The sequence below is a fragment of the Leucopleurus acutus genome, assembly GCF_964270905.1.
Source record: "Leucopleurus acutus genome assembly, chromosome: 19".
Lineage (NCBI taxonomy): Eukaryota > Metazoa > Chordata > Mammalia > Artiodactyla > Delphinidae > Leucopleurus > Leucopleurus acutus.
In genome coordinates, this window is record NC_139161.1 from 7,791,996 (window position 1) to 7,805,864 (window position 13,869).

Here is a 13,869-nt window from a genome sequence, read left to right on the forward strand (position 1 = left end):
AGTGGTGACACCCGACCATATTGATCTCTGCCAGGAGGTGCCACACCATGCTGGTATGGGCGTGGTGATATAAAACTTCGAGGATCTGCATGGTATGTTGGAAAGCCATGAAGCTCTGTGCCTGGTGGTATCAAGCCTTGATCTGTACCAGATTGCCTCAACCAATGCTGATCTATTACAGGTTGAACCAAACCACGCTGATCGGCATGAGGCTGCATGAAACCACGTGGATAGGCACCAGATTGGACCAAGCCATGTGGATAGCCACCAGGCTGTACCAGACCAGGTGGATATGTACCAGGTGGAACCAAGCCAGGCATAGATACACCAGGTTGAAAAAAGCCATGTGAACCTGTATCAGGCTGCACCAAACCAGGATGACCTGCACCAGGTTGGACCAAACCAGGCTGACCTGCACTAGGTTGCACCAAACCAGGCTGACCTGCACCAGGTTGCACCAAACCAGGCTGACCTGCAGCGCCAGGCTGCACCAAACCAGGCTGACCTGCACCAGGTTGCACCAAACCAGGCTGACCTGCACCAGGTTGCACCAAACCAGGCTGACCTGCAGCACCAGGCTGCACCAAACCAGGCTGACCTGCACCAGATTGCACCAAACCAGGCTGACCTGCAGCGCCAGGCTGCACCAAACCAGGCTGACCTGCAGCGCCAGGCTGCACCAAACCAGGCTGACCTGCACTGGGTTGCACCAAACCTTGCTGATACATTCCAGGCTGGACCAAACCAGGGTGACCTGCACCAGGTTGGACCGAGGCAGGCTGACCAGCACCAGGTTGCACCAAACCAGGCTGACCTGCAGCGCCAGGCTGCACCAAAACAGGCTGACCTGCACCAGGCTGCACCAAACCAGGCTGACCTGCACCAGGTTGCACCAAACCAGGCTGACCTGCACCAGGCTGGACCAAACCAGGCTGACCTGCAGCACCAGGTTGCACCAAACCAGGCTGACCTGCACCAGGCTGGACCAAACCAGGCTGACCTGCAGCACCAGGTTGCACCAAACCAGGCTGACCTGCACCAGGCTGGACCAAACCAGGCTGACCTGCAGCACCAGGTTGCACCAAACCAGGCTGACCTGCAGCACCAGGCTGCACCAAACCAGGCTGACCTGCACCAGGTTGCACCAAACCAGGTTGACCGGCACCAGGTTGCACCAAACCAGGTTGACCGGCACCAGGTTGCACCAAACCAGGCTGACCTATACTGGGTTGGACCAAAGCAGGCTGACCTGCACTGGGCTGGAACATATCATGCTGCTCTGTGCCAGGTTGTATGAAGCCAGATGTTCCCAAACTGGGCTGTACAAAACCTTGCTGATCTGCAGCAACTTGCATCAAACCAGGTGACAGCAAGCCGTGCTGATCCGTGCCAAATATTACGAATCCATGCTGATCTACCCCAAGAGGTACCAATCCATGCTGATCAGTGCCAAGTGGTCCCACACCACTCTCGTCCATGCCAGCCTGTTTTATACCATGTTGGTCTATGCCAGGAAGTATCACACCATGCTGATATGTGCCAAGTGGAACCATACCAGGCTGGTCTGTACCAGGTAGTCCCAATCCTTGCTGATCTCTGCTAGATACCAATGGTGGCACTGCATCACTCTGAGCCATGCCAGCTAGTACCAATTCCTGCTCATCCATTCCAGGCGGCGTCACCCCAAGCTGACCCACAGCGAGGGGTACCGCACCATGTGCGTAAGTGCTAGGTTGTAGCGATGCAGGCTGATTCATGCCAAGTGGTCCTAATCCATGTTGGTCTGGCCGTGCATAGATCTGACCCTGGCTAACGTGCACTCCCCCATGCTGATCTGGGGACACATGACCATGCAGAGCTCTAGGCAAGGTGGCGGAGGATACGTCCTGATAAACTGGGCCAAGGTGTGCATCTCGTTCATCTCTGCGTAGATGTGCTAAGCCGTGCTGCTCTCCAGCCCGGCGACGATCTGACTCTGCTCTCAATTGGGGACGGTGTTTGGTTAGGCCAGCTTCTTCACGGGTCCTTGAGTGCTCTTCTCTACCAGGAAACCCAGTAGCAGACGCACCTTTGCTTTGTTCCCTGCCAGTAACCCCTTCAGAGGAGTATCCTATGCCACTGGTTCCCGAGGTCTCATCTGTGCCAAAACCACTGGCAGACTCTATAGCCTCGTCAATACTTGGATGCTTGGTAGAGGCCCCACTTGGAATTTTATCGTTTGATGTCATGGAACCCTGCCCTTTGCGCCTAGGAAGCCTTGTTGATGACTCTGAGACCTGGTGGAAGAGGAAGAAAGAAATCAGTGACTCTGAGTAAAAAGTACTCATTTTAAGAGTTGGAGGGAAGGAAGTGTGGGGCATCTAAGATGATTTAGAGCCCCTGGAAAAAAATACCCTCACAAAACTAAACTGGACACAAAGACCAACTCTGACATTCTTGAGGGATAGTTCTCCAGATTTCTGAGAATCTGCACGTTTGTAAATGGCATCATAATATGTAATTTCCCTCATAAAAGGCAGGGGAAAACCTGCAAAATACAAGTGGTCAACTCCAACCCTCGTTGAGTCTACAAATAAAGGACATGAATAATGTATTGAGTTTACAATATAAAGTCTACCCCATCGTTGACCCATTGCTGGTGGCAGAGTGCACGCTGCAGGGAAAGTATACCATGTATTTAAAATGCAAAGCACACATCCAGAAATTCCCATTTTCTGTATGGACTCTCACAAAAGAACGCACCAAAATACAGGTACAGAGTCTGTGGCATTATTTATGAAAATAGATTATCAATAGGGGTATATTTACAGCACAGCCATGCTGCAGAAAATTAAGAAGCTGTTAAAAAAAAAAAAGGATGTGGATTATTCCCATTTCCAGCCCAAATGGAGTAACAGGGACTAGATTTACCTTCCGGTCTATAACAACCAAAAACAAAAAACCAAAAAGCAACAGCTATGAAACAGTGGTTTTCTAGACACTGGGTATCAGCTGATGAAGGCGATAGCAATCCCTGAAAGATGGGGAAGCAAACTATGGGAGCCCTACTGTTGCCTCGGCTTACTGGCTGGCTGGTTCCCAGGCTGCAATGCAGGGATGGGGGACTGAAGTGGGGCGAGCAGACTCCCCGTGTGGGAGGCAGAGAGAAGCATTCGGGGAGACCGAGGCAGCGAGGGCTCAAAGAACATAGGATTGGGAAGAAAGCACGAGCATGTAAAGACAACAAAGCAGATCCCCAGAGGGTTCCCCCTCGGGTATTCAGCACAGAAACGACCAGCACGTACATGTGAGGAAACTCCCCAGACTGGGAAAAGAACCATCTTCAAAGCTAGAGGGAACAGCACCCAGACTCTCGGGGGGCTGGGAACAGTGCCTGTTTCTACAAGCCAGTTTGGAGAAACCTGTAATTCAGGGGGCAAAGGACTCAGAAAGGCGCTGCGTTGGAAGTGGAAGATAATCAGTCCTACACTGCACATGGCTATGGACCCAATAAGGAAATAACTCAAGGGATTTCCCTGGTGGCGCAGTGGTTAAGAATCCGCCCGCCAATGCAGGGGACACGGGTTCACAGGTTCGAGCCCTGGTCCGGGAAGATCCCACATGACGCAGCACAGCTAAGCCTGTGTGCCACAACTACTGAGCCTGCGCTCTAGAGCCCACAAGCCACAATTACTGAGCCTGCATGCCACAACTACTGAAGCCCTTGCACCTAGAGCCCGTGCTCCGCAACAAGAGAAGCCACCGCAATGAGAAGCCTGTGCACCGCAACAAAGAGTAGCCCCTGCTCGCCGCAACTAGAGAAAGCCCTCATGCAGCAATGAAGACCCAACGCAGCCAAAAAAAAAAACACAAAACAAACCTCAAAAAATATACAGTAAAAGATACAAGGGAATTAAAATAGTACACTAGAATACATTCATTTAACACACAAGAAGACAATAACAGAGAAACAGAAAAGACATAAGACATATAGAAAACAAATAGCAAAATGGAAGTTGTAAACTCTATCAGTAATTAAGCACTCCAATCAGAAGGCAGAGATCAGCAGAATGGATTTAAAAACATGATCCAGGAGGCCCGTAGTTGCCTAAAGGGGCCTTTTCTTTTCACACCCGGAGGCACATGAGGCCCCGTCCATGGACTGGGCAGCCATGGCCACGGAGAGCACGGTAGCGAGTGCGTATTCACTTTGAAGAGGAAGGTGGGGCCGCAGTTAGTTGAAGTCATGTTCAATCTCGTGAAGCCCCTTTCTAAATCGCTCCACTATTCCTTGGGTCCCAAAGCAGAAGATATCCAAAGGGTGACCACAACCTAACAGGCAGTCATCCGCCTTTCCCTCGGTGGAGGCCTGCAGATAAGTTTTAATTTTTGCTTTCTACTTTGTTTAACCTGTCAGGCCACAAAGCTTTGAAGAGGAAGTGTCCTTTCCTTTGAACACGCTGTTTCTGCAAGAGAGCATCTATCCTCAAGGTCCACAGACCTAGTAAAATGGCCACTGGGAGATCCTCCGATTGTTAAAAGCCCATTGCCATAGATCTAGCTGGCACCCAGACTCATTACCTTGATCACAGGGAACTGAGGAAGCTTTTTCCTCCCTTAAGCACGTTTTGACTACAATGCTAGGCCTGGGTTTTCCCGATTACGGTAAGTCTTTCATTCTTGCTGACCATTAGAAGAAGTACCAGGAGGAAGAGGAGAAGTAGAAGCAACATCATCATCATCACCTCTGGGTGATAAAGAAAACAGCAAAGCACCGCCCTCTCGGCCATCAGAACACACCCTTGGAAACACGTAGTCAGTGTCCTTTCACACTCAAGTCCTGGCATGGGCATCGTCCATGTTAGTTCTGAGCTCCTTTAACTGTAGCTGCTACGTGGACAGCTGCAGCCTCCTTCCTCATGTCTGGTTCTCCAAACATGGAATTTACTTTTCCATGCTCACCACACTCCCCAACCCCGGACGCACACGTGATGCAGGCAGATGGCGCACCTCCCAACCGCCCTAGAGTTACCACCACCAACGCAAAAAAAAAACTGGGCTCAAGTGTGTTGTATTTTCCCAACTTGAGATCGTGAAACTCTCCTTCCACTGCCTTCATTATGGTCTGTGCAGGCCTGCACTTCTCATTACTTGCTGTCTTGCTTCTCAAAAGTTAATATTTATACTAATTCTCATCTGCTTCTGGGGTCGTTCGTGATTATGAGCCACTGTCAGATCCCTGACACTTTCTTACCTCTGGAGAAGTAAAAATGTCTAGAGTTGCTTCTGTTGAGGCTATTTTTAGGTCTTGCAGGTGTCTTCTGGTGGCACCCCGAGGAAATGTGTTGCTCATTCAAAACATAGGACAGTGACATGTGGGTAAGTGTAAAAAAGCTTTGGCTTAAAAAAAATGTAACAGTGAAAGCAGAGGCCACCTTTTCCTAGGCCACTCTCTGTTTGCAGGCTCTTCTTCCAACTCTCTCTGATGTTGCTTTCCTCTGAAGAAGGGCCCCAAACTCAGAAAGCAGTCTGGGTGGGCTTCCCTGGTGGCACAGTGGTTGAGAGTCTGCCTGCCGATGCAGGGGACGCAGGTTCGTGCCCCGGTCCGGGAAGATCCCACATGCCACGGAGCGGTTGGGCCCGTGAGCCATGGCCGCTGAGCCTGCGCGTCCGGAGACTGTGCTCCGCAACGGGAGAGGCCACAACAGTGAGAGGCCCGCGTACCGCAAAAAAAAAAAAAAAAAGAAAGAAAGTCTGGGAGACCAGAAGGGTCTCTTTTGTACCCAGATAATATTTGGTGAACCCCAGATGGCCACTTGGTGGTGCCAAAGTGTTCTTTGCTCTCTTCCCCGTGAGTCTGTACGTCCACGTGACCCTTTTTGAGTGACCCAGATACACAAAGCCAGGGGAAGAGGAATGTCAAGGCCAAAGGGCAGCTGACCCTTGTCCTTGAGGGCCGTTTGAAAATACCCACTTTATTCAGACAAAGAAAGCTTAGCCTGGTTATCCTGTGCACTGCCTTGGCACAGATGCCCGCACCCGTGGCTACAAGTCACCATCAGCAAAAGGCTTCCTGAAGAGGTTTTATTTCCAGGGTTGGTCACCTTTGTCCACTAATAGTGAAGGGACTCGTGCATTTCAGGACAGACTCTAAAGGAACTTTGAAAAGCTATGAAAGCAAATCAAAACTACGCTCTGGTACTGTTTTCAATCTAACTGATCGGCCAAACTAAGAAAAGTGGGTACCAACAGACAGAGTTGGCGGGATACTGAGAAACAGGTTCTCTCCTACATTGCTGGTGGGGGTCCAAACTGGAACCACGCCCATGAAAGGTAATTTGGCAAAAGCTAGCCAAATCACAAATGTGCGTTCTGTTTCTAGGAATCGACCCTATGAGTACCTTCACTTGTGTGAGTGTCACATTAGAGCATGGTTTGTTATAAGATTGGGGAAAAAACATAAAACATGTCAAAAATAGAAAACTTGTGAAATAAATTATAAACACCCACATAATGGAATACTGCACAGGAGTAAAAAAGGGAAAGGTTCAGGGGCCCCACCCAAGACCGCTGCCCAAGCCCCCACCCCCACCCCCGTCTCTGTTCACCATTTGTGAGGCCATCCGGCCGCCAGTAACCGCCTGCTCCAGCTCTTCCCAGGTGACCATGGTGGCTTCTTCTGCATCAGGAATCGCACGGAGCTTCCAGCTCACTATTTCCTGACAGTGAAAGACAACACGTATGTGTGAACACACACACACCAAACACACACTACAACACACACACACACACCCCGAGTTTAATCCCAGGAAGCTTCAGGAACAGAACAGAACTAACAGGATTGGGTGGGTCCTTCCAAAGCCCCAAGGAGAAGTCACTGTCCAAGTAACCAGTGAGTCCTGAGTGGCTGGTTTCCTGTCCCATGTGGGCTCTGGATGGACAACTGAGCAAGGAGGGAAAGAATGTGCCCTCATTCCGGGGGGGGCACCCCAAGAGGCAGAGGGCATATAGCACCCTACCCTGGAAGGATGCAGACACCTGGGGTGAGAGTCTGGATGAACCCCGAGAGGGGGGGCCGGGCCGCGGGCAACCATCCTACCCCCTGGGGCCCCTGAGGGCCCTTTCCCATAGAACTGGCTGAGATTACCAGGAATTTGTCCCTTTCTCTAATTAGCTTCTCCAGTTCATCAACCCGTTGGAGGAGTTTCTGCAAGAAGAGTTCAGGGATTAAGGATCAAAGCAGCCCCTCCTGTGGCCCTTGCACACGCGCACACAGACACAGACACAGACACAAACACACACACTCTCACAAGGCAGAAGAGGAAAGGAGGTATGTGGGTCTGAGAGAGCCGAGGGTAAAGAGAAGGCTGGTAAGCCAGGCTCCCCGTGCTCTTCCCAGCCAACAAGAGGAAGGGAAGCGGAGTGTGGCAGGTGGTACCCGGGGACAGCGTGCCGCAAGCAAAAACCATGCAGGAATGGGAACATTTCTTTGGTCTGGGATGCATTTCACACAACCCACTAGTGAGACACTGCAGCACTGCTCCACGAGGCTAACCTCGCCTCTCAAGGACAAAGATGACTGGGTACTTCAAGGGCATCTGAACGACTGTGTTGCTTAAAGAGAAAAGCACCTCAAAACAACCAGAGCAAATTGCTATCATTTAAGTGGCTCCTGATAACTTCTGCAAACCTCCAGAATCTACGAATCTAAAGGTAAAACAAGCCTTTAGTCTAACCGAAGACAGCCCCAAACCTAAAAACACCACACTTTACAAAGAAAAGCTTCCCAGAGCAAAAATGAGTCCTGCTGGGGGCTGGAGGCCTTGGGATGAGGTGGGCACGTGGAATCCATGGGTTAGTCTCCTCCAGGGTCTCGGCTACCTCCTCCTTTGAGCTTTTCTTCTCTCTCAAGTCTCTTTTCTCAGCCTCTCCCTGGGCTTCCTCCTAATTGCTCCTCCTTTTTTCCCAGCTCTAATCCCCTACTCCGGTCTCATATGGGCCTGAAACAGAAGCACTGCCTAGTATCTCCTGGAACTGGCATACTTCCGGCCTCTGCTGTTCACTGGAAAATGCTTATGCTGAGGGATTTGTGCTTCTCTCTCCCAGGGAGCAAAGATCCAAGTGAGAGTGGGGCTGCCTGGGGGGCTGCAGGTAGGGGGATGGTGGTGGTGCCCCAGAACCCTCTCCGTTCCAGTCCCCCTCTTCTTGGACCAAACTTTGTCTCTCAACACCCACCACCTTCTTTCTTTATTCTAGTTTAAAGGAAATTCGCTCAAAGAATATTGAGAAGTTGTCAGCCCCTCTCTGGGTCGGTTCAGGATGCCTGGGTGTCTGACAAGTGGTGGGTGAGCCCCCCGTGTAAACAGAAGGGACGAAGAAGGCTGCCCGGGAAGGGGCCACTCAGCTCCCCAAGGTGGGGTCCCGGCCGCCCTCACCTCCGGGTGCAACTCGGGTTGCTCCTTCGCCTTTTGCTGGGCTTCCTTCAGTATTTTCGCGTCTTCCTTGATGTCCTGGAGCAGCTCCATACCCTGAAACGTAGAGCACGGGCCGCGTGGTCCCAGGCCGCAAGCAGGCCTGGGCCCTACCACGCCCGCGTCTGCCGGCTCCGGCCTCCTCCCCCAGGTGCGCCTCCGGGGCTCAGCTCCAGGAGGCGCTGCAGAGCGGCCGGGGCGGGGGGAGGGGCGGACAGCCCTCGCGCCCACCTTGGGTACCGGCTCGCCGTCCTTCCGGACTTTCGTCGACCCTACTTGTGCTTTCCCCTCTGTAAGCAAGGGCAGATCCTTCATTTCCAGCCAGTCCCGGGCGTCCAGCCCGCCGGCCTGGGACGGGAAGTTTTGCACGATGGCCTGCACCTGGCCCCCCATGGTCTCGAGCTGCAGGCTGAGGTCCTGGACCTGCCCGCCCAGGTCCTCCACCTGGCTCTCCAGCGCCTGCAGCTGTGCCCTGCTGCTTGAGACCCGCGGGGACTCGAACAAGCGACTCTGCTCGAGCATCGGGGACGGGAAGTCGATCCGAGTATCCTGCAGGTTGAGATTCTTGAGCATGGCCACGATGAGCGTGTGCAGGGCCGTGAAGTTGACGGCGCCCACCTCTGGGGTGCCGATGGCGAGATCGGCCAGCTCCCGGAGGGAGACCGAGGGGGCCGCCGTCGTCCCGGGTGGCATCGTGCGCCTTCTCCGGCGGCCCTGCCCCCCTCACGGCTTGTCGCGTTTCTGGGGCCTTTCCGGGCCCCTGCGAGGCCCCGGGGCACCCCCGCCCCTGGGTCCGGTCGCGCCAGGCAGCAGTCGCAGTCCGGAGCCTGCCTAGGGGACGGAGAGGAAGCGCCTGGCCCTCGGGCTTCCCACTCCTCGCTCCCGGGAAACGGGGGTCCGGGCACCGCTGAGCCCCCGCCGTCAGCCCGCCACCGTCCGATCTTCGGTCTCCGAGCTCCAGCCCTGGAGTGCTGCCTTGGCGGCTGGCCGACGTTTAGAACTGGGTGCGCGGCCCCGTTCGCTGCTCGCTTGTGGGGGCCCCCTGCGTGCCCCGAGGATTCCGCGCAAGAACACGCCCCATAGAGAGCCGGCCTCAGCGCGGAGACCTGCCCGTCCTTGAAGACACCCCCGACCCCCGAAGACAGCCAGTCCTAGTGGGTCAGGAAGCCCTGGCTACACCCAAGGTGCCACCAATTTTTGTTCTCAGTAAACACTCCCAAACGGCGCTATAGGGCTGGACCGAGGCATTCCTACCAGGAAACACATCAGTTTTTCTTTTTTGTGGGGAGGGGGAGGGGGGAGGGGGATACCCCGTAAGGTTCACCTAGATTCCAGCTGATTTACTCTCCTGTGGAGGCCACAATAGTGGGAAGATTTAAGAGGCCTCATGGCCACTATGTTTTCTGTGTTTTAGTTGTTCCCTTCGCAGGGCGGTGGCACGGATCTAAGAGACGCAGTCCTGAGACCTTGGCCCCTTGGGAACAGTTCCCATAGCATTCTGCTCAATCAGAGGGGAAGGTAACCTGGAAAAAGACCACTCACTACCCAGGCGGTTCGTCAGCCACCACCTGACAGACCTTTTCTGCGCCACCCTGGCCTCATTTATCTCAAAACAGACATCTGGTCAAGCGCCAGCCATCTCCCCTGGTTACAAGGCAGGACTCATTAGACAGGACCAGAGGAATCTGATGGTCTCAGCAATTGAGGCTTGACGTCCCCATACTAGATTCTCCCAGAAAACAGGTAACAATTTTCAGTGTTTATATTCAGGAAGCTAAAGAAAACTTGTAACTGCATCTATACTGTGTATTATTTTAACTACTTTTCAAATTCAAATTTTTAGTTTAGTCTGAACTGGTAAAATGGAAACCCTTCATGTTCACTCCCTCCCCCTCCAATAAAAGCAATGTTTCCTGGAAATGGAGTTTTAGACACGAGTCTAAAACCTCCCTGAGGGTAACACCCAAGGATTTTTGTTCACTATTATATTCCCAGAGCCTGACACACAGTAGGCCTTCAAGTGGCTGCTGAGATCATCAAAAGAAGAAATTATTTTTAGTCTTCTGTGCACTTACACTCTTACATTAGAAAACGTAAGGCTGGGGGCTTCCCTGGCAGTCCAGGGGTTAAGACTCCGCCTTCCAATGCAGGGGGTGCGGGTTCGATCCTTGGTCAGGGAGCTAAGATCCCACATACCTCAAGACCAAAAAACTAAAACATAAAACAGAATCAATACTGTAACTAATTCAATAAAGACTTAAAAAAAATAGTCCACATCAAAAAAATCTTAAAAAAAAAAAAAGAAAATGTAAGGCCAGATCACAAAGTTGAAGTTGAAGCCTTCGGACTGAGCGTCAGCTGTACTGGAGGCTGTGGTGTGGTGTGTGGGCTTAACCGTTCTAAGTTCAGTGACTTTCTACTGAATGTGACTGCTACTACTACACTAGCTACGGCCAGAACATCAGCTCCCGCGCCCTCACGTTTCCATTTTCATGTCCCTGAGACTTGCTATCATGCCAGGCACACACTAGGACTCACTAAATGCCAATGCAAAGGGCTTGTTAATCCCAGGAGATATATTCTCCTAAACGCTTTTGCTAAATAAGTACATTTAAAATCTCTTTTAGAGACATAGGAAAGATAACATTAACTGCAGATATAAATGGAATTTGGGGTTGAAAAGGACCTTAGCTTTCAATTCCTAACCTCCCCTTCCACAACCAATGACAGAGGGCCAGAAAGGACTGGTCATCTGCCTGACATCCAGGACAGAACCAGTCTCCTGAGTAACAGTCCACGGCTCTTCCTCTACAACCATGCTAATTATTTGATAATTTAGTTCTTTTCTCAGAATTCCCCTACTTGGATTATTAAAAAAAGGCAACTTCTTTGTGTGCTTGAAAAAGCAAATGTGCTCAAGTCTTGATGGCGGGCTGGGAACTTTCCTAGTCATTGGGAAAGGGGGAAAAATGTCCAGGAAACTTCCCTGTAGAGAAATACAATTGTACAAATAAGCGAATTGCCCTTTATTATCTCTTAGGAGCTATGAGAACCAATGAGAGACTACAGTTCATTTCTGGGCAGACACTCCTCCTGCCTGTTTCATTCAGTCCTGACTTGGATCAGACTAAAAGGTATAAAAAGTCTACATTTGCGGCAAGGCCTGCCCGACAAATAAGGTATTAACTAGAATCGTGATTATGTAATTTAAAATGGTGGCAGAAAGATCAAGTGCAGTCCTAAGTAATGCAACCAACCTAAGTGTCACCTGTCACACAGGGAAAAGTACGGTTACGTTTTTTGTTTTTTTTTTAAATTTAGGTTGAAAATATATTATTCAACAAGAATTTAACGTCACGGAATGTGAAGGGAAGGGAATGGAACCTGCAGAGGGAGACTTATGTCCAGGAGCCATGGACCTGGACCACCACCCCACATTCAAGGCACCAGCTTCTGCAGAGTCTGGACAGAAGGCAGGAGAGTGGGCAGCTCTGCAATGTAGTGAAGACACTAGCAAGACAGAAAATTCTTTTATTTGCAATTTAAGAGCAACTCGGAGATCCAGAGTTAGGATGTGATTCTTTAATCTGATGTCCTCGCTAGGAGTAACACCACAGATGCTTCATTGTTCACTGGCGGCTGGCAAGAAGTTTCTCAAAGAAAAATACGATTCTCTGTAAAAGATGTGCATGAAGTTGACTGGCGAGAGGACAACTGGAATAGGAACAGTGCCGGGTGCTCAGCTGCCCTAACCAAGTTCAACATTAACACGGACGTTTCCCTGCGGTGGAAACAAACTGAATGAACGTTAGAGAGTTAGGACTTTATCTCCCTTTCACTCCCTTTCAATATCAACAAGATTTTCAGATTCTCTTCAGGAAGGTGTCTAACTTTTTTTTTAAGGAACAGGATGCCGACGACAGACAGTTGAGGCCATGGACCTGTGATCTCTGTCTTCCCCTTGACCATCTTAATGCCTCCTACCCACCAAATTTGGCAAGAGAGACCACCTGCCTCCCTTGAAAGGAAATGCTGTGTACATAACTGACGGCACTGCTTTTCACACGTTTTCCTTGGGAGTTCCAGGGCCAAGGCAACCAGGAAAGCTAGTCGTCCACTGTGATGTTTCGGAAAAGGTACGCCATGGACTCCCCGTTGTGGATTCTCCGAATCGCTTCAGAAAGAATCAGACTGATGTCCACAGTCTTAATCTTGGGACACTGCAGCTTCTGGACCTCGTGAGGGACAGTATTCGTCACCACCACCTGGTCGTTGCAGTAATGGAAAAGAAACGCTGTTACTGATATGTGCGGCCCAACGTGGTCACTCAGAAAAGTTTACCTAACGTGTGGTACCCACAGACCAAGGCTCAAACTATAAAACCTTATTCCACTCAGCACAGTTTTTACAAACTAACCCAACTTTACACAGGGCAAAGGTTACATGATTCAAAATAGAAGCTTAGGAAGGTCAGGGCTACATATGCAGAAATGATAGGGTGAGCCCCAGCACTGCGGGAAACCTTCCTATTATCAAGGAAGAATTCAAGTCTTGAGAGAAACGCTACTATGGTATCAAATCATATTGAAATACAAATTATACTGAAGTACACAGACCAAATCTTTATGAAAACAGACATATATTCCTAACTATACATCTGCCCCAACAGACCACTAGCCACCCAAAGCACGATCTCACAGTCCTCTCGAGAGGCAGTAAGCAATACTGACTGAGGGGCTTCCCTGGTGGCGCAGTGGTTAAGAATCCGCCTGCCAATGCGGGGGACACGGGTTCGAGCCCTGGTCCGGGAAGATGCCACATGCCGCGGAGCAACTCAGCCCACACGTCACAACTACTGAGCCCACGAGCCACAGCTACTGAAGCCTGCGCGCCCAGAGCCCGCGCTCCACAACAAAGAGAAGCCACGGCAATGAGAAGCCCGCGCGCAGCAACGAAGAGCAGCCCCCGCTCGCTGCAACTAGAGAAAGCCCATGCGCAGGAACGAATACCCAATGCAGCCAAAAATTAATTAATTAAAATAATATTAAAAAAAGAAAATTTCAAAAATATAAAAAACTAAATGAGCCATTTAACTATTCACGGAAAACAGAGCAGCAAATTGTGACTCAACTTCCTTGAATGGGTCGTTCAGGACATCTACCTTACGCAGAAACAACGGCTCTCTGCATATAAAATAAAAAATTAAAGACTTCAAAAAAAAAGAAAAAAAAGAGTAGACAGACCTCGTCGATGGAGGACTCCTCAATCAGACGGGGGGCCTCCGCAGACAGGATGCCGTGAGTGGCCATGACGTAGATCTTATAAGCACCTCTCTCTTTCAGGATCTCCGCAGCAGCAACAAAACTTTCCACATCATCAATGATGTCATCCTGAGAAGAGACCAGTGTTAGTGCTAAGT

The 13,869-nt window shown here is 50.8% G+C and overlaps 3 protein-coding genes across 3 annotated transcripts in view; all 3 read right to left on the bottom strand.

Moving 5' to 3' along the window:
* Positions 1-175: 175 nt before the first annotated feature.
* Positions 176-2,228, bottom strand: LOC309975589 (uncharacterized protein; the record flags this gene model as incomplete). Its single annotated transcript, XM_082860766.1, has 2 exons — positions 176-417; positions 506-2,228. 2 exons carry the CDS (start codon positions 2,226-2,228, stop codon positions 176-178), a joined length of 1,965 nt encoding a protein of 654 aa, XP_082716892.1.
* Positions 2,229-3,044: 816 nt separating this feature from the next.
* On the bottom strand, positions 3,045-9,143 carry LOC309975590 (uncharacterized protein; the record flags this gene model as incomplete). The annotated part of the gene is made up of 3 exons (XM_082860767.1): positions 3,045-3,083; positions 8,415-8,507; positions 8,691-9,143. The coding sequence occupies 3 exons, from the start codon at positions 9,141-9,143 to the stop codon at positions 3,045-3,047; spliced, it is 585 nt and encodes a 194-aa protein (XP_082716893.1).
* A 2,825-nt stretch (positions 9,144-11,968) lies between these two features.
* Positions 11,969-13,869, bottom strand: part of PRPSAP1 (phosphoribosyl pyrophosphate synthetase associated protein 1) — a 30,372-nt gene continuing 28,471 nt past the window's right edge. The window contains exons 9-10 of the mRNA XM_082859882.1: positions 13,694-13,840; positions 11,969-12,715 (exon numbers count right to left, since the gene is read on the bottom strand). Coding sequence (XP_082716008.1) covers positions 12,557-12,715; positions 13,694-13,840 — 306 coding nt within the window. The 3' untranslated portion in view covers positions 11,969-12,556. The remainder of the gene's footprint in view (positions 12,716-13,693; positions 13,841-13,869) is intronic.